Source organism: Ursus americanus, chromosome 16 (assembly GCF_024610735.1).
Source record: "Ursus americanus isolate L20-20 chromosome 16, mUrsAme1.1.p, whole genome shotgun sequence".
NCBI classification, from domain to species: domain Eukaryota; kingdom Metazoa; phylum Chordata; class Mammalia; order Carnivora; family Ursidae; genus Ursus; species Ursus americanus.
In genome coordinates, this window is record NC_142142.1 from 46,772,796 (window position 1) to 46,793,823 (window position 21,028).

Consider the following 21,028-nt stretch of genomic DNA (forward strand, 5'->3'; position numbering starts at 1 on the left):
GACATCACCATGGATTTGGTGTTCAAGTCCACAGCCAGGCAAAACTCAGATACATTTTCCGTTTTGCAAGCAGCTGCACCGTGAGTTTGCCTTCCATTAGTAAAGGAACAATGAAGGAAAAGCAAACCCTGCGTCTAAAACATGGCCAATGAAAGAACGTTGGAAAGGGAGCCAAGAATCCTGCTGTGGTGGAAGGGGATAGACTCATGAATTCTCCACAATAAGATATTTTACTTCTTTTAACAGCCCCATCAGCAGAGAGAAATAATGACTCCCGAAACATTTCAGAATCAAAAAGTTAAAACGATGTTTCAATGATGCTACATCAAGCCAGGTAATGATTGCCCAACTTGATTATACCTTAACCATTCTTAATTATCAATAGCCTGTCTCTTAATCATGTTTAGCAAATGAGCGGTTTGGTATAAAACTTTGGAATTTGTGAGTATTTTGAGACCTCACATTCCTATTTGGTCATTTTTCTGGTAAAATCGTTCTCAGGGTTTGTCGATAGCCAGGGAAATTCCAGGAAAAATGTGAAAGTGACTTATTTGCAAAACCTTTATATCATGTGTAGTTTGGGAAATGAAGTAAACATAATGTTGCCCAGTGATTTTCTAGAATTATTTTTATTTCAGCGTTTGGTGTTCCCTTTTTACCCTCATTCTGGCGTTAATTCTAATTTAGCTTTCATCAAGAATTGGGTGGCAAAAAGAAACCAACCAAAAAACAAAGGGTCTTGATCCACTTAAAATAATTTTATTTTCCAGATGCGGGCTAATGGTTTGAAGATATTGGCCTAGCAAGATGGCCACAAGCTTAAAAAACAGGATTCCTAAGAAGTTACTTTTCTCAGGTAATAATGTTTTCCTATAACTTTCCCAAAACTTCCATTTCTTCAAGTACTGCAAATTTTTAGGGCATGCCTGAATGCTTTAGTTCTGAAGAATAACTGAATTTTAAACTTGATTTTTTTAAACTAGCAAATAGCTTTATAAGATTCATAGCAAATGAGTAGAGCAGTTATGGCATTCGATTCTATGGAATTCAGGAAAAAAAATTTTTTTAAGTTATTACTTAACAGTGCTTACTTCTTTTGAAAATGATTTAGCCAGAACTCATTTGAAACCATCAGGCACTGTCCTTAAACTCTGTGGCTATCTTGGGTAATTGAATTTAAAAATGTAAATATTAGAGGATTGTCTCTAAAAAGCCTACCGTCTGCTCTGAATTCCTGGAAGATAGGGCTTGTATAAATTGCATAATAACAATATTGACGTTTTAACTTTAGTCCTAGATTGGTAATACAGTATGGCGTTTAATGCAGCTATCCCCATACCTGTCCAGTGGCTAGGATTTGAGCTCAGCTATCGTGATATAGGTAGTTTCCTTTTAGTGGTATTGAAGGACTTTGTGCCACTTAAAAATATTTTATAGCATAAATGATATATTTGCTTGATAAATTACCTTACCCTGCTTTGCCATTGTCCATGAGCATTCAGTCTCCATTTTCCAACTTAATTATGAGTATTACTATCTAACAGAGCCCCACAGAATCTTGCTTCATAAAGCAAGTCAAAATTTCCTCTGAAAAGAACCTTTCTTTTCCTCCTTAACACAGAGAAGTTTCTTGAAGGAGGTAGTCAATTAATATTTTGGAGAAAATATCTTCTCCCAAACACACCATTCTTCTATGAGGTCAGGATTTGACTTATTTTTTTCCCCTGCAATCTAGACATCTCCTGATTTTTCTTTTATTTTCTGAAATTAAAACCGTGGATTGTTTGGAAGCTAACGCTACAGCCCATTTGGAATGAATAGCTTCTCTCTGTCCCATATTTATCAAAAGAAAAAAAAGAGAGAGAGAGAGATGCCCCCAATTAAAACATAACATCGCGCTCCTTTCTTTGGGGTTCGAGGGTGCAAATGTATGAAGAGGGCTCTAATTGAATGACTAAGTATAACCCTTGGACAGATCTTCTTTCGTTCATTGTGAACAAATACTGCATTTGCTCTTTTTAATAAACCCGATAATAATAGTTAGCCCTCATCACTTTGGAAGCCTGGGCCGGTTTCTTTCCGTTCCAATGAGAGTTCTTCCATCACACGTGCTCCAGCGACCCTTTAACAGCGCGCAGAGTGTCCAGCCTCAAATGCCTCTGGACCTGTGCCTTTGTCAGAAAGATCAAAGGAAAAGAAGAGGCTCGGGGTTCATTTTAAAATCTTTCATTTTAGAAAGGAAATGAGCATTTAAAAGAAAGCCAAGACCACTTGCAGGCGATCGGTTTGGATCCTAGTTATTTCCACTTGCTACTGTTGTCACTTTGGATCTGAAAGTCAAGCCACAGAGCTGCACCTAAATTCTCAGTTTGGGGAACCTTCACTGCACGAGTACGCTGCCAGGAATCCTACCCACAGCTCAGTCCTAATGAACGAGGCAGGCGATGGAGTATCTGTGAAGGGTCGCATCTCAGTCCCTATTGGTCCTTGCCGTTGGTCGGTTTTGTGTTCTCTTGCTTTCACCTTTCAGGCTGTGTGCATGAGGGCCTGCTCTTGTCTCTAAATAATCCCCAAATTCAGCTCTGCCTTTTTTGTTATCAGTAGAGCCTCCTAGGATCTTGAGAAAGTCTCATGCTCATATGTCGAAGCAAAGGAAAGAATTTTTTTGAGAGCCGGGATCTTTGATGTTGCTAGCACAAATTTAAAAGTTTCTTTTTAGGTCGTGTGGAGGATGGAGGCATATGTTTTCCCCAATATCGAGGGAGGGGGATTATATTGCTTTTCATCATGTGTCGTAGAGATGCCTATGATCCAGACTATGTCTTTAAGAAAATTCACAAAAGGAACTGTTAGTGAAGCTTCGTCGTCTTGGATGTCCCACGTTTACGCGTAGAGCGTTAGCGTGGGAGAAAGAAGGCTATACTGACAAATGAAATCATTTTACAAGAGGCCTCAGAAACAGATCCATTTTCACATCCTTGAACAGTTTTGGGGGGAACAATTACACAATTTCTTTTCCAGTTCAAATTTTATAATATATGCCCAAACTTGTTCTGTGTTGGTGTTGGGACCAATAATGGGGGTGGGGTGGAAACAGAAACACACATTTTTCCTGAAGATGAGTCTTCCAATTTAAGATAGCTAGAAATCTCCTCTAGAAGACTTTTCAGAAAATACTTCTAAGCCTGTTGGTGGTGCTTGCCAGTTTATTCCACCTGTTTTCCAGAATGTAAATGGAAGGGAAAAATTCACCATCCTTTTTCACATAATTACAGGCATTTAAAGGAAAGAACTTGCACTTGGGATTTCATGTGTTTCTCAATCTCTCTCTTACAATCTGATACCGCTTTGGCCCGATCGTGTGTGTAGGTCTGAATAAATAAGGCTTCCGTAATATTAAACGAATAACCTGATGAGATTTACCTAAAGCCTAGCGTAACTGGGGGATAAGTGAAAACAGAGGGACTTATGTGGGGAGAATGCAGATGCTGTTGGTGAACCTTCGCCCCTTCTAAGAGCAGAATGAAGTCTTTCAATTTGGAGCATAAAATATCAGAATGGCAGAATCTTTGGCTGGACTAATGGCTTTAACGTTTTATTTTCAGACATCTCAAACCCCCAAACGAGAGAAGATGCTGAGGCCTGTTGCCACAAACCCGTAGATCCGAACTTGTGATGATAGTCCACACAAGCTTGTGTCTATAGGTATGTGTCTGTTAGGCAATCGCACAGACTGCGGGCTTTGCCTGTATGCCACCCAATCCCCCTTCCCACCCCTTTCACGCCCCCTCTTCCCCTTAATTTCCTTTAAGAGTGGTAGAAATGGAAAGAAGGGCTGGTACGGGAGGAAGGAGACCTTCTGTTCCGAGATGGATGGGACTCCTCATTCATTAATTTATAAGCATGCCCTCAATTCCTTTAGCTCTTGTAACTATTCTCAGCTATCAAATTAGGAGACGGGGCTCGCAGGTGAGGCAGCAAGACTTTGGGTGACTCAGACAGCTTACTGTTGAGGGATGAGTAAATAGATACCTAAACAAGGGTCTGTTTTGTTTTCTGTAGGCCTGACTAATTGTTTTGAAAGTTACCGTGATCTTTTTTGAAAACGAACAGAAGCTCGTGTAGGAGACCCATCTCACCCTGGCTTGATTTGTACCTTGTGGCAGTTCTTTCTCCCCCATTGTTCTCAAATCCATCCTTACCTTTTAAAATAAAATTAACTGGGGCAATGGATGTGCTGAAGTCTTTATACTTCTGTGCATAGCCAACACTGTAAGAAAAAGAACTTTTTATAAAAAAGAAATCGCCCATTGAGGTCTAACTTCATAGTTGGCCAGAGTTGTAATATAAGTCTTCACATGTTTAAGAGGCTGGAATGAAAATAATTTTATCCCCTTGCCTCTTAAATGTCACCATTGTGCCAGGATTGGAAAGCCAAACTGACAGCAGATCAAAGCAAAAGTGGCTATATTTGTCTCATTCCAACAATGTGAGCTGAGGAGTCTGTAAACAGAACCCAGGGTGAAAAGTTGATCAGATTTGGATGACTCTTAAACTCTTGCATTCCCTTCTGGTCAAACACGGTGCCAGGAATTCCCTTAAGATTTTTTTGTTTTGTTTTGTTTTATTTTTTTTGTGTGCAGACTCTTCTAACCAGAAGAGTCAATATAAAGCAGTTACTGAGTTACCATTGGCAAAAAGTTTGAAATTCGAATGGTAACATTTTATTTCATTAAATGCTCTTTCCTCTTCAGAGCCACACTATTCCAGGGGGTAGAACTCTTTCTTCTATTATGTCCATAAAAATGAAATGTTGTATGTTGGAATTGGGAAGGTCTAGGTATAGACCCCATATGTTTAAGGGGGAGAATGAAAAGTTCTGCAAATACTCCACCAGAAGGATATGGTGTACATGCATTTTCTTTGTGTTTGCTTGGCATAGCATCGAGAAGGGTTGTAGATCTCAGCTGCCAGCTTGCCAAGAAGTCATTACTTCATTATGCGATGATAGAACATGACATCCAGAAGAGAAAGATTGTCCTCATTGACATGTATCATGTATAATTGTTTGCCCAAGGCCTTGATCCACCCATTAAGCAAACAATCTACTTGATTGGTTTTACCTGCTTCTTTGAAGTGGTTGACTTAGAATGGATAAGCTGCTAGCAAATTAAACTTGTACCTTCCCTGGATAAATACTTATCTTTGATAAAGGCAAAATCATGTCTCTACTCATCATCCCTTTAACCTGCCATTAAAGTGTGTTACCAGTGGGACCGATGGAGTTCATTGAATCCAAGGGAATGTTATGCTGCCTGTAGTCCCCATACAGAGACAGCAGAAGGACTACAGGATGGCCATGAGGTGACTGCCAGAGTGTTTCTTTGAAGGAGGTTTTTAAAACCCATTACCCCAAGAAAAAAGATTATGGAGAGCAGTCAATCTTTTCAAGGTTTCTCAAAAACCTGAGATATTATTATTTGATTCATCTGACTGGAAAATATTCTAGTGGAAAACCCAAAGCCCCTGGACCCTAGCCACAAGAAACAGGATATTAAATATTTTACTTGATGATGCAATTCAGTGTTTTTCCCTCCCTCCATGTGCATGAATGAGTGCTCCTGTAGATAGTAATTATTCCTCTGGGTCTCCCTCAGAGTGGACCAAATATTCTACAGGAAGCTGCAGAAAGTAAAATAATTTCAGGTCTTCCTGGGAAGACTCTAAAAATATATTTCAGCAGTCATTATTGCATGGAGGTGTAGAGAGAAAGAGTATAAAACAAAGCAGTTTTATTAAAATCCTCAACTCGTCACTATCAAAATAAATTTATGAAGCTCTAACACCAGGATGTAGTTTAGATTTTTTTTAAAAAACAGAAAATTATAATTCTTTTTTTTTTTAAAGATTTTATTTATTTATTTGACAGAGAGAGACAGCCAGCGAGAGAGGGAACACAAGCAGGGGGAGTGGGAGAGGAAGAAGCAGCCTCCTAGCGGAGGAGCCTGATGTGGGACTCGATCCCAGAACGCTGGGATCACGCCCTGAGCCGAAGGCAGACGCTTAACAACTGCGCCACCCAGGCGCCCCAGAAAATTATAATTCTTATTCCAAGAATTGCATTTGATAAAGCAATTCACCCTTCATCACCAGAGATGAGGTGGGGGGCAGTGGGAGGAGCCGATACTTAGTTTTAAAAGAGTTTCTTTTTTTTTATTCCAAAATTAATAAATGGATTTTTCTACGTGGGAAGAAAATGGTATGTATGGGAAATAGTTAACTCTGAATTTTAATTTGATATGATTCCTTATTTTTCAATGTGCTTACCAATAATTCCTGGTATCTGTTAGGTCTTATGAATCTTCGTCCACTCACTATGGTATTTAACCTTATCTGATGTCCCCTACCCTCTCTAATTCAGATTTTTTAAGCTTCTTATGCCTGGAAGAGTGCTGAAATTTTATAGAGAAGTCCATATGAATGACTCTTTAAAAATGTCAAAGATTTATCAACACCTAAGATTTATCAAGTGCTCAATAAAGTAAAATTAGAATAAGGCTCCTTATTTCTTTTGGGATAGCCTTATGGCTAGAAAAATTATGAGATTCCTTCACTCATTCACCCAACAAACTTTTATAAATGCTTATGTATTCAGTACTTTGTGAAACGGTGAAGATATGACTCTGACTTCAAAAATAGAGCTCTTTAGTCAGAAGCCCCTTTGTAGGATTGCATGTCAGTTACACCGAACACTCACGCCTGTTTTAATGAATCATGCTTTAGTCCAACAGTTGCCCAGCTTCCAAATACCTAATGGACAGACAATGTGTTTACTCATGGGGAGTCCCTCCTTTTCCACAATCTCAGACATTTGTAGCATAGTTTGAGGTTCACCCTTATTTCATTTGGGGGGATTGCAGCTAGCACCTCAGATCTCAATGTTCAACAGACCAAGAGTCTGTAAATATGGATTCAGAATGCCTTTGGAATCTATTTTTGAAAGTGAAAGAGTACAATAGATTGTCTATACCTAAAGATACATAACTATTGTTCTTCTATAAATGTTACTTATTTTATTTTTTACTTCCTTCTTTCAATAAGACTTTTTATGACATCATTCCATATCATAATTGCATGTTGTTATTGCATGCCTACAAATATTTATACTAATTATGTAATGAGCCATAATTGCACTAATACATGATAATGGGCTAAAATCAGTGTACATAAACAAGGAAATTCACACAACCAAAAGAGCAGGGTATTGAAAACCATTAGTATTCTAGCAACAACATCCTTCTGTCTTTGACCCCTAGAAGAAGATGAATTTTTCCGCTTCTGGATATTCTCTATAAGCTGTCCATTTAGGCTCATATACTAGCATGCTAGCACATCAGAACTTATACTGTCTTTGTTCTATCTTCTTTGGCTAACTCTTACCAGCCCTTTCATTGCCTTGTTTTCTATTCCTAAGAGTTAAACCTTCACAGTGTTTACAGAAATCAAGCAAATGGTCAGTGCAAGGAAAATGAAAGAAATTCGAATGCAAAGGAAAGACAACGACTTATGTTTTCTTCTAGTGTCCTAGTGAATATTAAATCTTATACATAATTTAATATCAAGAGGCAGAGGACTCACACTTACTCCTTGAACTTCCCTATGAGATCCAGGACTTAAGGCAAACTTACCAAATTGAATTCAGCCATTCTGCGGGTTTGTTTGTTTTTTTTAATTTACCATACTACAAAGTTATAATAAAAGTAGAAGGACAAGAGACATGACATAAAAATAAAAATCACCTGGCTTTTATCTTCAGATTCTTTTACACTCCCACTTTGCCCATTCATTCATATGCTTTTGCTTTCATACAACGAACATATTTTTTAGTCTCTCCTTTGTGCCAGGTAGTAGGCACGCAGGTTGGATTAGATTTGCAATGGTGAGTAGCACAGCCCCATCTTCAAATAACTCACGGTGTAATAAAAAGAGATAGATGGATAAATTATGATGCAATAGTGTTAGGGTTACATTAGAAATGTATATATGAAATGATGAGTGATCAGAGGAAGAACTCTTTGAATCGAGGCTTGAAGGATGAATGGGAGTTTGCTTGGTGAAACTAACTTCCCAGTCTTCCCCTAAGCCGGGTAGCACTCATCCAGAGAGGCAGCCTCATCAAAAAAAGCAGCCCCACTCCATGATATCTGCATCAGGGAATAGGGCTGGAAAAATGGGGAAAATGGTCCCTCTCCAGGTTAGTGCAGCAGCGTGATGAAACACCAACTCTACAACATTTGGATCTATTTTTTGGAACGTAATTAGCACCATGGGACTGCCACCCTTTTATCCACCATGTGGCTTAGACACTCCTCCATCTCTGAATGCCTGGGCCCAGCTCCTTTATGGAACAGCCTTTACCAGGCAAAACCAGAGCTAAGCGATGAGGAGAGGAGGCCGTCTATAGACCAGAGAGCAGACCTCATGGGAAAGTGCAAACCTGATCCCACACGAATTCACATGGAGATGGGAAGTCATCAAGCTGCAAAAGCCTGTCTGCTGCTCCAGCATCAAACTAGGACTGAGGATAAACTAAAGACCCCATTTAAAAATTAAAAGCAAACAGGGAAATTTACTGTATTTCCTTAGAAGGAAAAAAAATACAGAATCACATTTTACACATTGCTAAATAAACTATTGGGGACAGAATTTACACCAAAAAAAAAGTGCTGAAACAGCTCTCAAAAGAGGGGCACTTGATAAGTATGTGAATTATGTAATTTTATGGTAAATACTGTTGAGTGAATGTTCAGCATAGCTTCTATATTATTTGTCTATCTCTGCTTTGCTCATAATCCTGTTTCCTAGCATTTTTCACCATGTTTTGGCTGAAGCTCTTTCCCTTTGTGAATTGACCCTTTAGAGATTATAGCTGTTCCGTTGCGCGGTAGAAACATTTGTTTTCCTAATTCTTTCTCAATTGTTCAAGTTTAAATATTGGTCTACTTTTATATGGTTAACATAGATACCGGAGGGCGTTAGTTTGATCAGAATAAACGCCATTTTATATCATTACCATAATTTTGATGCACCGATAATATCAAGAAGAACAGCCCTTAGTATTTCCTCCCTTCTTGTATGCACAGTAATCTCAAGTCAAGATTCTTGTGTTATTTTCTCTACTGTCAGACCCTTTGATGTGTTGTCTCTTATGAATGGCCCAAATAGGTGGCAGCACGAAGAACAATAAGACTAACATGTAATTTCATTGCTTAAGAAATGGTAGCTTTCCAGCCATTGTGACTGCATGTTCCCAGGTTGAGGTAGTAGGTTGTATAGTTTAGAATTACATCAAGGGAGATAACTGTACAGCCTCCTAGCTTTCCTTGGGTCTTGCACAAAGCAACATGCCGAGAACGATCATGATTCCTCCGGGCCTTTTTTTCTAGGAAAGCCTGTGAAAGGTAAGATTGGGTACAGTTCTTTTACTGGCATTTTAGAATTCAGGTTTTGTTTAATTCTTGTACCCATGCTGTATTTTCATGTTCTGTTTCTTTGGGTTGGATTTTGTTTTGCCAAAAACATGAGACTTTGAGGGATTCAGCTTATCAGTTACCCATTGTCACCATAATGCTGCATAATAAACAACAATAATCATGTTTAGCTCGTGAGTCTGTGGGTCAGTGATTTAGACCGGGCAGTTTCTCTGATCTTGGCTGGTCTCATTCATTCTGGCTGTCAGCTGTAGGACAGGGTCACTAGGATGCTGAGGTAATTCAGTTCTGTGCCCTCCATGTGGCCCGTCTTCCAGCAAAATCTTTGTAGCGTGTTCTCATGGTGAAGGCAGAGAAGCAAGAACAAGGAAGAGCCAAAAGGCTTAAGCGTTTTGCAAGCTTCTGATTGCTTTATGTTTGCTAATACCTCATTGGTCAAAGGAAGTCACATGACCCAGCCTGGAGCCAGAGTAGGAGACACTAGGAGGTTTCTTGGCAAAGGGCAGGAACTCAGGAACACATGACAGACGGGGCCATTTTTGCAATCATGTTTCACTTTCTTAGAGTTCATCACATTGAAAGTAATTACGCACCCTCCATTCAAGCAAGCTCCCCAGATCGGGAGCCATGTTTGTGAATTCACATTTTGGATTTTGGGCGAAGCTGGTCTTTGTCTGAATGTTATGTATATCCCTGTTAATGAGGTACGTTCCAACCAACTTCTGTGGGACAATGCCAAGAGCCTGGACCGGTAATAATGTGGGGATTGACTAAATCAGAAACAAGGCTCAGTCATTTCATGGTGATAACTGGCGTCAACAATGATGGACATTTTGCCTGACTTAGCGTGAACTTGCACAACCTACCCAGAGTATATGAGTGGCAGAGCAGCACTAGAATCCAAGTCTGTTGGCTAGGATGGGGTTGCTCCAAGCCTAGACGCTTTCAATAGAAAATGCAAAAAGGTAGTCCGAGGTACTTAATGAGGTTATTTAATCCATTTGATGACTTTCTGGCATTTTAATATACAACATATGTAAAAGAGAATGGTTTTGCCCATATTAGCTGCAGCTCGCTCGCGCATGCTCTCTCTCTCTCAACTACATTAACGAAGAGACAAGATCCCCATGTCACCATTTTGATTGCGTGCTCAAACACTTTCATAGTGAATTATGGTGATTGTTACATTACTAAGAGGTTCAAGGATAAGTAGCCCCAGTTTGATGATAAAGCGCAGCTAGAGTTTCAGGTTCAAGGCCACCCCAAAAGTCTACAGTAGAACTGGGAGTGATTCTAAGACTCCTGTACAGTCGTCATTTCTTAGTTCACTCATTCATCCTTTAGAAAGGCCTTTGGCTTTGCTCTAGAAGACACTGCCATTACTTTGTCACATTTATTATGAGTTTGACATGAAACACAGTTCTTACCTATATCTGTGTTGGCTTAGAGTTTGTGTATCAAACATCTGTAGCCACTTGACATATAAGGACCTACTTAGTACTGTTTATACATTTATAAAGCTTTTTTTTTTTAATCAAGCTATCTTCCTGTACAAGACAATAAGATCCTCTCCTTGCATAAACCTGAGTGGTTTCACACAGCCATGGCTCCCAAGAGCCAAGGAGTATTTGGGGTCATGCTTTGAAAACAAGCCAACTTTCATATGTTTGATCAAATGATTGGATTTCAACTGACTAGGTAATAAGGATGTACCCACCAGATTTTACATAATGCCCTCTTTGCTTTTAGAATGGCTGTGGTGTCTAGGAGGTCATGGTCTTCCCTTTTTTGAGCCAGGTCAGAGTTTGGGAACTGCAAGAAAAATAAATTATGTAGGAGGCCACATTAGACACATCTCAGTGTAAGTTATAGCAGCACGGGATGGGTAGAGTATTCTTTAAAATGAGTCATTTCTTATCTTCATCTTTGGTGAGTATGTGTTCTTTCCTCAAGGGAACTCTTCACTGAATTTTATGTCTGATAATCATTCTTAGTCCAGAAACCCTAAATACACCATAGTATAACGTAAATAACCATAGTATCTTACGAGACTTAATTTCAGCTAAAAGGAAAAAACAAAGAGGTGCATGATGCTACATTTTAAGATAGCATCAAGAAATTATAATATCTATACGGGTGGTACAAATGTTATTTTAATGTTTTGGAATCTGGTCATTTAATCCAGCTATTTTCTAACACACTGATAGACTTCAGAACATAATGTGTTGCTGGCCTCTTGACCTTCTTCATCCATCAAGGAACATTTCACTGACACGATTTAAGGAGACTCTGGCCAGTTAGTATAGTGAGTTCATAAACTTTTCTGAAGACAGGTCATTTGTACTTCTTCATTTGTATGCATCAGATTCTTTTTTACTTTGACTTGGTGTATTAGTAGAGACATTTAACTAATACGTGGTAACACCATCAATCCCCTTCTTGTTTGGAAGTACGCACTTCCAAAGATATTCTCGGAAGGACAAACGCTAGCCTTCTCAAAGTTAACTTTGGTTCAGTGTCTTCTCTGAGTGTTCTGAAGACCCAGGAAGAAATGAATAAACCAAGGTTTTCTTATTCAACCAAATAATACTCTCTAAATACTTACTACGAGTTTGATCTGTAACACCCTACCTCATTACCATTCTTGTCCCACTGTACTATTTTCTTGCCCTCCAAGATTCTAACCCCTCATCTCTTGCCCTCCAAATTCTAACCCCACTGAAATATTTGTTTGTCTCTTCTGAGTAAGACCGACCTCTGGTGGTCTTTACCTTCTAGTTCTCTAACAGCTATACTTCCAAGTTCCACTGGAAGCTTCCCTTCAGTACTGTTTCTCAAACTTTAATTAATATGAATCCCCTGAGATCTTGTTAAAACACAGATTCTAATTCAGTAGGTCAGGACGGGGCCTGAAATTCTGCATTTCTAACTGACTCTTAAGTGAGGCTGAAACTGTTGGTATAGAACATACTCTTGGGGGGCGCCTGGGTGGCGCAGTCTTTAAGCGTCTGCCTTCGGCTCAGGGCATGATCCCGGCATTATGGGATCGAGCCCCACATCAGGCTCCTCCGCTAGGAGCCTGCTTCTCCCTCTCCCACTCCCCCTGCTTGTGTTCCTTCTCCCGCTGGCTGTCTCTCTGTCAAATAAATAAATAAAATCTTTAAAAAAAAAAAAAAAAAAGAACATACTCTTGGGTAGCAAAGTTCTACATGATCGACTGCTTCTGAACCCCAGGATGTCCAGGCTTTTAAGCTGAGGGCAAGAAATTTGGAGACAGCTTTCCATCTTTAGATAAGTACAGCAATTTCCCCTCTAATTGTAGTCACAAAGCTTATCTTTTAAAAATATCTTAGTTCCTTTCACCAACAGAACTCAAGATGCAGGCCTATGGAAGTTGCATCTTAGAAAGAGGGACACTGTGACATTGAGTGTAGTCCTAAAAACTTTTCCGGTTACCGTGATCATCCGTTCCACAGAAGCATCCTTGAATAGCACATGTCAAGAGAATTCAGCCGGAGACATGAGTGCAGGTATCAAACCCAGCTCTACCGTACTCAGATCACTTAAGCTTTCTGACTGTCGGTGTCTAAATATATAAATCCATGGACCAGACCCAGATCTTTTCTGGGGTCCCTGTACTGTAGAATATCCTGCAATTCTGGGGCTGTCGCTCAGGAATCTTAGATGGCAGTGACTACAATCTTCTTGGCCTCCATATCCTTCCGTTTTATGACATGGCAGGGGATATTTTCAGTTCTGTCTCCATGCTGTCAAAGGGACGCGAGCACAATGGCAACATTTGCAGTAACGGTGACCACTACAAGCTGTCAACATGAAAGGCCACGTTAAAGCAATGGAAAAAGTAGCCTAAGAAAACAGTGACTATTAATCCTCTTGGTCCTTCCATGGTTTGTAGATCACTGGGGTAATAAAGAAAACTAAATTAATTTCTGCCTAGTTAATGTCTAAGAACAAGGTATGTTAAAGCACTGAATATCATTTTCCAGTAGAGGTTATCTCAGTGGTGAACAGAAGGGGGTATGTGGGATATGTGAAATTCACTACCTCCATCCCCGGTTCCTGTTTGTGCTCTTTCTAAACAAAAATTATGTGCTTCGCGCTCCACCGCCAACTGCAGTATGGAGCACACGAGAGCCTCTGTGGCCCTTCTCAACCCTTTTACATCAGTCACAGAACTCCCACTGTTCTGTGCTAATGCAAACTGCAATAACGTTTAGCATCAGGACATCTCTGAGTCAAGAGGTTAACGGAAAACACATCTCCCATTGTGTTCCTGCAGCTCTGATACTGTTAATGGCGAAAACACCATGGAGACAAATAGATCTCTCTTTATTCAGGAAGCTTTGAGTGAAGAGAAAATATATATGACACCTTTACAACATGAGAGCCCTCTCTATATGGTGCATTAAGGAAGGGTGGAGGAGGGGGACGTTCATGCAACACCATGTTTGATAGGGTTTGAGACTTCTCTAGATGGAAAATTCTGTCTCCTCCATTTTCTTTCTGTTGCTTTAGTAAATAGTTCCAGTTCTGGCAGGGGAAGTGAAATTTAACCTTTCAAGGTACAAATTCAGGGTAAGAGACTTTATGGAGTATTTTCTAAACCATGGCTAAAGAGCTAGATGAAGACACGCTGCCTCTTTTTTTCCTATCCTGCCTTTGTGCATCTTGCCTTTATCTGTTGTGTGCTTCAGACAGATTGTGGATCGATATGTTTATAAGAGGGAACCAAGGGAAAAAAAATCAACACATTATAATTTTGCTGAGATTTCACTTGAAAATTACCCAAAAGTAGACTGTGCGTTTTGTCTGGCCATATACAGATCATATGGAAACATATTTTGATGTTCTTATTTTCCATTCACTTGAGAGTGTCCCTCAGGGAAATCTTAGTCAAGGTCACTTCTTGTTCCTATAGAACATTCTTTCTCCAGTTTTATCGAGATATAATTGACATACACCGCTGTAGAAGTGGAAGGCATACAGCATAATGGTTTGGCTTACACATATTATGAAATGATTTCAGTAATTAGTTCAGTTAGCATGTATTGTCTCCTATAGATATAATAAAGAGAAAAAGAAAAAAAAAAAAAGAAAAAGAAAAACAATGTCCTTGTGATGAGAACCCTATAGAGCTTTAAAAAGAAATTTGTTCTATAGTTTGTGAATTGTCATCGGAAGCTAAAATTAGGAGGCTCCATTTCTTGAGGATTAAAAACTTTTCACTCTGTGGTAAAAAAAAATTCTGGTTTAGGAATCCATTTGAGGGCTTTTCTGCACAATTTAGGGGCATCAGATAATTATCAAAATTCCGTGATATGTATAATCTTTGAAGCATTTGGAGGGTGTATGTTATTGACTGTCAGATGACTACATGGACATCGGTGGGGGGTGGGGTGGGGGGGAAAGAGCGGCATGAGCATCCAGCTTCTGCACTGAACTGGAAATTTCTAGACCTGTTTCCCAGCCAGGCTGATCCATTGCAATACTCGTACTCTCTGATTGTTGACTCAGTTGCATCAAGGGCAGCCAAATTTCATGTATAAAAGTTCACCAAGTCCAGGAAGGAGGGAAAGGAATTCCAGAATGACTCATTGTTTAATGAATAAGGCCCCAAGTGTTCTGCGGTTGCCATTTTTAAACTTGAATAAAATGTATAGAATTCAAATCATAGCTTGAATTCCAAATTGGGGCAGATCATGCTCAAGGGTGAGGCTGCCGTGTTATAGCAATAAGCCGCTTCTAGTCAACGGCTAATAAGCAACGTCAGAACATAAATGGGGCACTCATGATGTGTGCTCTGAGTCCTCTAAAGGTTTAAAAGTCTTTTAATCTATTTGTAGCTTTTTATTCTTGAGTAATGAAGTGCTGCTAAAATACTGGAACCAATATGCAAAACACATATGAAATCAAGCATAATTCAAGGAGAACAGATCCCCGAAGACTGAACAGAAAGGTACAAAATGAATTGGTGGGAAGTAAACTTCTGTTGAGGGTGGGAAGGAGAGTCAGCTTTTTATTACCTTTCATGACCAAGAAGCAGGGGTTTCTGGTTAATCAATAGGGGTTTTATCAAAATTGTCATATATAATAGGCATGAATGACGAGTTTAAAAAAGATTATATTTTGCTTAAAGCAAGATTGTTCTGAATACAATGTAATATTTCTTTCAGATTTATAAGTTACTTCGTGTCTCAGCACACATTCTGCCTATGATTTATCTTTAATCTCAATTATTCTCCTAGCTCCTGCTCTGAAATTACCTTGTGCTTCAACATCAGGACCAAATTGATGTTATAGAGTTGGGTGACACGTGGAAATGCCCGTTGTAGGCTTAGCTTGGCAGAATACTGGTTAACCTAGAGTTTACCACTTACGTCCTTTGGCTTAAGTTGGAAACTGAAGTTACTATTGACTGTGATCTCATCTAATAGGAACATGCCCAAATATTCCGTTGCCAATTAAACCCTACCCTTCACCAATCAACCAAAATATTTCGCTCTGAATACAGCACATACATTATCCTGTGAACTTGTGTGGTTCTGAATTTAGCCAGCTCTGTTGGCTGTTCTCTGCCTTGCCAGATCTTCCCTCTACCTTTGTTCACCCTGTTCTGTGCTCTCAGAGATTGTTAGTCAAGGGCTGCCTCAACAGTCCCTTTGGCCCTCTGGCTTCTAAATGTGTTTGGCCAAGGGGAGGCACCAGCAGGAGACGCCAGGGAAAGTGGAGATAGAGGTCTGGTACATAATCCCCTTGACTGTCTTCCTGCAGGCCATGGGGTTGACCTGCTTTCATTCCCTACTGAAGATGGTGGCCACTCTGACAGCTCTAGGTCTTTCTCTAGCTTCTGATAACCACCTCCCCACCCTTGTTCCCTCACGCCTAGGCTTGGTACTGACTTTCCCCTGCTGTTAGAACTTGGACATTTACATATCTTAATGACTGTCTCAACTCTTCCCAACCTTTGCAAATAACCCTTACACTGAATTTCCCTCAGTTTCCCCATCCAAGTGTGCTAATTTCCTGTCTGGACTCTGATTTTCTAGCTAAAGTTAACATAAACTAGATAACAGAACTTAGTCACTCACTTTCCATCCTGTGTGGGAGATGAGGGATGGGGGAGTAGATATTTATCTTTTCCATAATACTGTAAGCTCTGGAAGGGCAGGGACCATGTCTAATACCTCCTTTATAATTCTTTACAACACCTGCAAAGGGCTTAGCTCACAGTGCATGCTCTGCGCATGGAGAGTCTTACTGAGTTCCTCTGAAATCCTCAAATTTGTTATAGGCTTAAATGGAATGCAAGCGCTTGACTTAGGATGTAGACTTCAAGAAGTCCAGGACCACACTATTTTTTAAAACAGCATTTATAATATATAATCTCTCATGACACAACTATCAAACCCACTCTGGAAATTCTAACTCCATAAAAATAGAAGACTTACGTCATGGGTCAGGTTGGTTTGTGTTTAGTAGATGAGAAATAATTCTACTTAAAAGGTTTAGATCTCGTTTTCCTTTTACATTCTTACTCACCCTCTACTGTACATTAAGTTTTCCTATTTGTGCTATTTTCTATGTATTTATTTATGTGGCTTTCTCCATAGAAATGGTGTTGAAACTAAAGAGTAGCATTGACAATTTTCTGAATATAATCTGGGTGGAGGGGACACAGAGGGTGCGTCTGAAATAAGGATTTAAGAACTGCAGGATAAAGGGAATGGTTACCAGGATGGTCACTGTTTCTTTGGGGTTCCTATTCCTGATTTGCCCTTTGACTTTTGTCATTATGCCAAACCTCTCCATACTTAAAATTTCGAAATTACTCCCAACTTCAGGAAATGTAGCAACTGGGAACGGAAAACACTTTGATTTGTAAAGTAGTGAGTTGTTACCATATCCTAGCATGTTGTATTTATTTCCCACTTTGAGCAAATCAGTGTTTTAATATCTACTTGCTCTGAAACCGGTGAAAAAAGATTAGGAGAAAGTTACGAAGAACTTGCCTTTTGACTTTCTTTACTGAAAGGAAACTGCTTGGCTAGTTCAAAGAGCAGATGCCTGACTGTTCATATTTTGCAAACAAGATCATTTCTTCAACAAATGGAGGCAGTTGGAACATGGTCAACTCAGATAAGTTAAGCTTTGTGTCTCCCTGATAAGTGAAACTGTTTAATGATAATTTTACTCGTCCACTTGGGAAGTGACCAAAGCACTATTAGATAAGTTAAAATTTTTAAAAAGCGTGGAAAATACTTTTGCCAACTGTTTCTTCTTGGCCTCTTGGCAAAGATCAACAGTTACGTTCCCTATCTAGGGACTATCTCTTGTGGGCCAGACCGGATGATCTAATAGGTCTTTATAATCTCTAAATACTGTGACTTTTATCCCCAAGTGAACTACATAGTTTATTTACATAGAAACACATTCACAGGCTTAAGGAAATGCACTATGACTAATGCTAAGGAAAGTGAGCCAGAATGATTCAAGTGACTTTTTTTTTTCTAAATAGGATAAGTAAATTAAATCATAGACATTCCCTCTAGTTCCCTTCCAGCATCTCAATATGTAGATTTTAGGTGTCAGAATTCCCCAGTAGCGAATTATTTTTCTGCCACCAGCAAATTATAAACATGTTGTCCTGTTAAATCAGTAAACCTTTGCCATACTTATCAAGAAAGCTCTTCAATGGAGATGAGGGTTAATTGTTGTTTTAATTTTACATTCTATCCTAGGCACATGGGAAATTAAAAATGTTGGGAATGATAGGAAAATAAAAATTGTTAGAAAAATACAAGCATGATAAATAAAGCAGAATCACTGTGCATTTCAACTTTATTAAGAATGTGGTTTTGTGCCTTGGGTTACATTTATAGAGACAAATGAAGCATTGGAGGAATCTCAATTTTTTAATAAAAAAATTGTTTCCTCGGGGTCATGCTGGCAAAGACAATGTTTTTAAGGAGACTTTTCTTTTTTCCCTTCTGTGTTGTACAAATATTTTATGCTTTCTACATCAGGTGATACTTTGAATTGTCTATCTGGGACTGAAAATCAAATGCTTTTATTGTTGTTGATTTTTTTTTTTTAAATCAAATCTCCTCCATACACATTGGGTCTCCTTCAGAATAAATATAGGGGCAGTCAAAAGCTCTTACTTCCAGAGGACTTAGAGCTTCCCAGCTGATTACTTGCCCAAATTACTCTGGCATACACAGGTTAAAAGAATGTGGTTAAGAGATACCAAATAAGAAAGCAGATGAAAAAACCCTAGTATCACCCATGAATTGTGTTCCTAAGCCAATTGGGTAAGCGTCAGGCCATTTATTTTCAGAGGCGTTGTCTGGATGCTGATCCTTTCTGATAAAAATGGTCAAAGTGAGGAATTCTGTCTGGGGGCTTGATGATCGGTCCCTTCTATGGTGCTTTCTGCTTCCCCGGTCCTGATTTATCATTTGAAAGTCCGTTCTAGTTCAGCACTGAGGAGAAAGGCCATATAAATACAATGCATTACTTTCTGACATCCTGTAACTTAGTGCACGATTGATGATGTTGCTTATCCTTAAACGAAAGCATTTCTTAAAAGATGATAATTTTTCTACGGGCTCTCTTGGAGTATATGCTACAAGTTCCAGTAAGTCACTCCCAGCCCCCACTGTGTCAAGTGAAGATATCTCTCAGGTCGCTTCCCACAATAAATTCAATATGAAACGTCACATATATTCCTCATCCCGCAGTCTTAAGGTCTAAGTGAGGGTATCACTCTCCTGAACGCAGCTCCTTTTACTAACTTATCTCAGTTTGGTGTCTCATCACACTCTACCATGATTTATCTTTCATCTCAATTACTTTCATAGCTCATGCTTTGAAATTATCTGAAAACTCAGATCCCTGCTGAGGGCCGGGTTCATGGTTGAGGATACATTTGTTTTCACTGTTTGTGTCCTCCGAAGTCGAGCTCAAAGGTCACCTTCTCCCTTTCTGTTTGCCTCTCACCTCCCTCCGGCAGCTCTTCTTTTTGTGCTCACATAACACTTTGTTCAAACAGCGAGCATATCATTAGACGAGTGTTATACATGTCTGTTTCACTGAGAGCTTTAGCGAATTCTTTGATGGGACGGACACCATTTCAATCATCCTTTTATTCCCAAGCTGACACATAATAGTTGCTTAATAAGTGTTGGCTCACGCGAACCAGATTTTCTTTCAGTAAACAATTTTGACAGGCCTGTGATTTAGGAAATGTGAAACTCAGCTAACATTTGCACCCCACGTTTAAGTTCCGTATTGTATTCTGTGGCATCTACGGGCTTTTCCCCTTTCATTCCGCTATTGTTTCAGGGCACAAGATTGGATCTGAAATAGACTTAACAGCCAAGTGAAAATAGGATGCCGTCAAGGCTTGGCTTTTGAAAAGTTTTCTTAGGATATTGGGAGTTCCCAGAAATTCAAGGGTTCGGTAAACTGTGGATACATAGGCTAAGGCCCAAAGAGAAATATTTTAATGCTTATCAGAACAGAATTGATCAGAAATTGTATCACTCCCATGCGATTTCCCTGCAATGGGATGAAACTTACTGGAGAGGAAATCTCCCTTGATGAAATCTACCCTTCTCTGCATTGCTTATTGAGTGTAGATAAAACCATCATGGTCATGAAGATGATGAATGGCTTTGCTTTGATGTGACTAAGCTTCCCCAGTTGTCGTAGCCTCCTACTGAGCCACATTTCTACTATAGTTTTTGAAGTTTCTTTAAATTGAGGAATATATTTTATGATGGTGGTGGTAGTGATAGTCATGATGCTGATTCGTTACATTAGTACCCGTTGTGCAAACGGAATAGCCAGTAAGTACTGAGCTCCTTTTTTCATTATCAAAATTAAAAAGTCCTTCCAATTAAGTGAGGTACTGTTACTCTATCAACTGCATCTAGCGATGTTTGCTCACTTTAAGAATTCATCGAATACATTTTGTTCGTATGTTATCTTTTTTTTTTGAATCCCAGGAAGGAAATAAATACAGTTCTCTGAAAGGATTTTAGTACAACTCTGCCCAGAGAGTTAACGTGACAATAGTCAACTCATTGGTGTTTTCCAATCAATTTCATTTCACTCTATCAAACAATTGTTAATTTACTGCTCTTTTGTTCTCTATTCCGCTATGTCCCTCTCAAGTTCTAATTTATCAATAATTAATAATCAATAATTAACATCAATAATATGGGCTATTAACAATGTGTTGTACCTGTTCAATTTTCTGTGTTGTACATAGATTTTATGCATGTGTGTGTATATATGTGTATATATATATATCTCCATTCATTCAGTCGTTAAATAGTACTTTACTGAGCGTTTATGTTAGGTGCTGTGGTAAAGGCAAGATAGATATGATATTTCTGCCCTCAAAGATCTTGAAATGTAGTGAAGGGAATAAAATCATTACAAGATGATTACTTCACAAATACCAGCGCATTAAATACAATTCCAAAGTGCTGTGGTGAGTCAGAAGACGA

The 21,028-nt window shown here is 39.2% G+C and overlaps 1 protein-coding gene across 19 annotated transcripts in view; it reads left to right on the forward strand.

Moving 5' to 3' along the window:
* The window catches only part of LOC123792676 (uncharacterized), a 205,638-nt gene that overhangs the window by 142,308 nt on the left and 42,302 nt on the right, over positions 1-21,028 (forward strand). For 6 of the 19 annotated variants that reach the window (XM_087868337.1, XM_087868341.1, XM_087868342.1 and 3 more), the window contains exons 6-8: positions 247-334; positions 771-856; positions 3,606-3,705. In XM_087868337.1, the coding sequence (XP_087724463.1) occupies positions 247-268 (22 nt within the window). In that variant the 3' untranslated portion in view covers positions 269-334; positions 771-856; positions 3,606-3,705. Of the gene's footprint in view, positions 1-246; positions 335-770; positions 857-3,605; positions 3,706-4,062; positions 12,675-21,028 lie in introns of those variants that run through there. The other 13 variants (XM_087868339.1, XM_087868345.1, XM_087868344.1 and 10 more) reach the window with 3 other exon arrangements.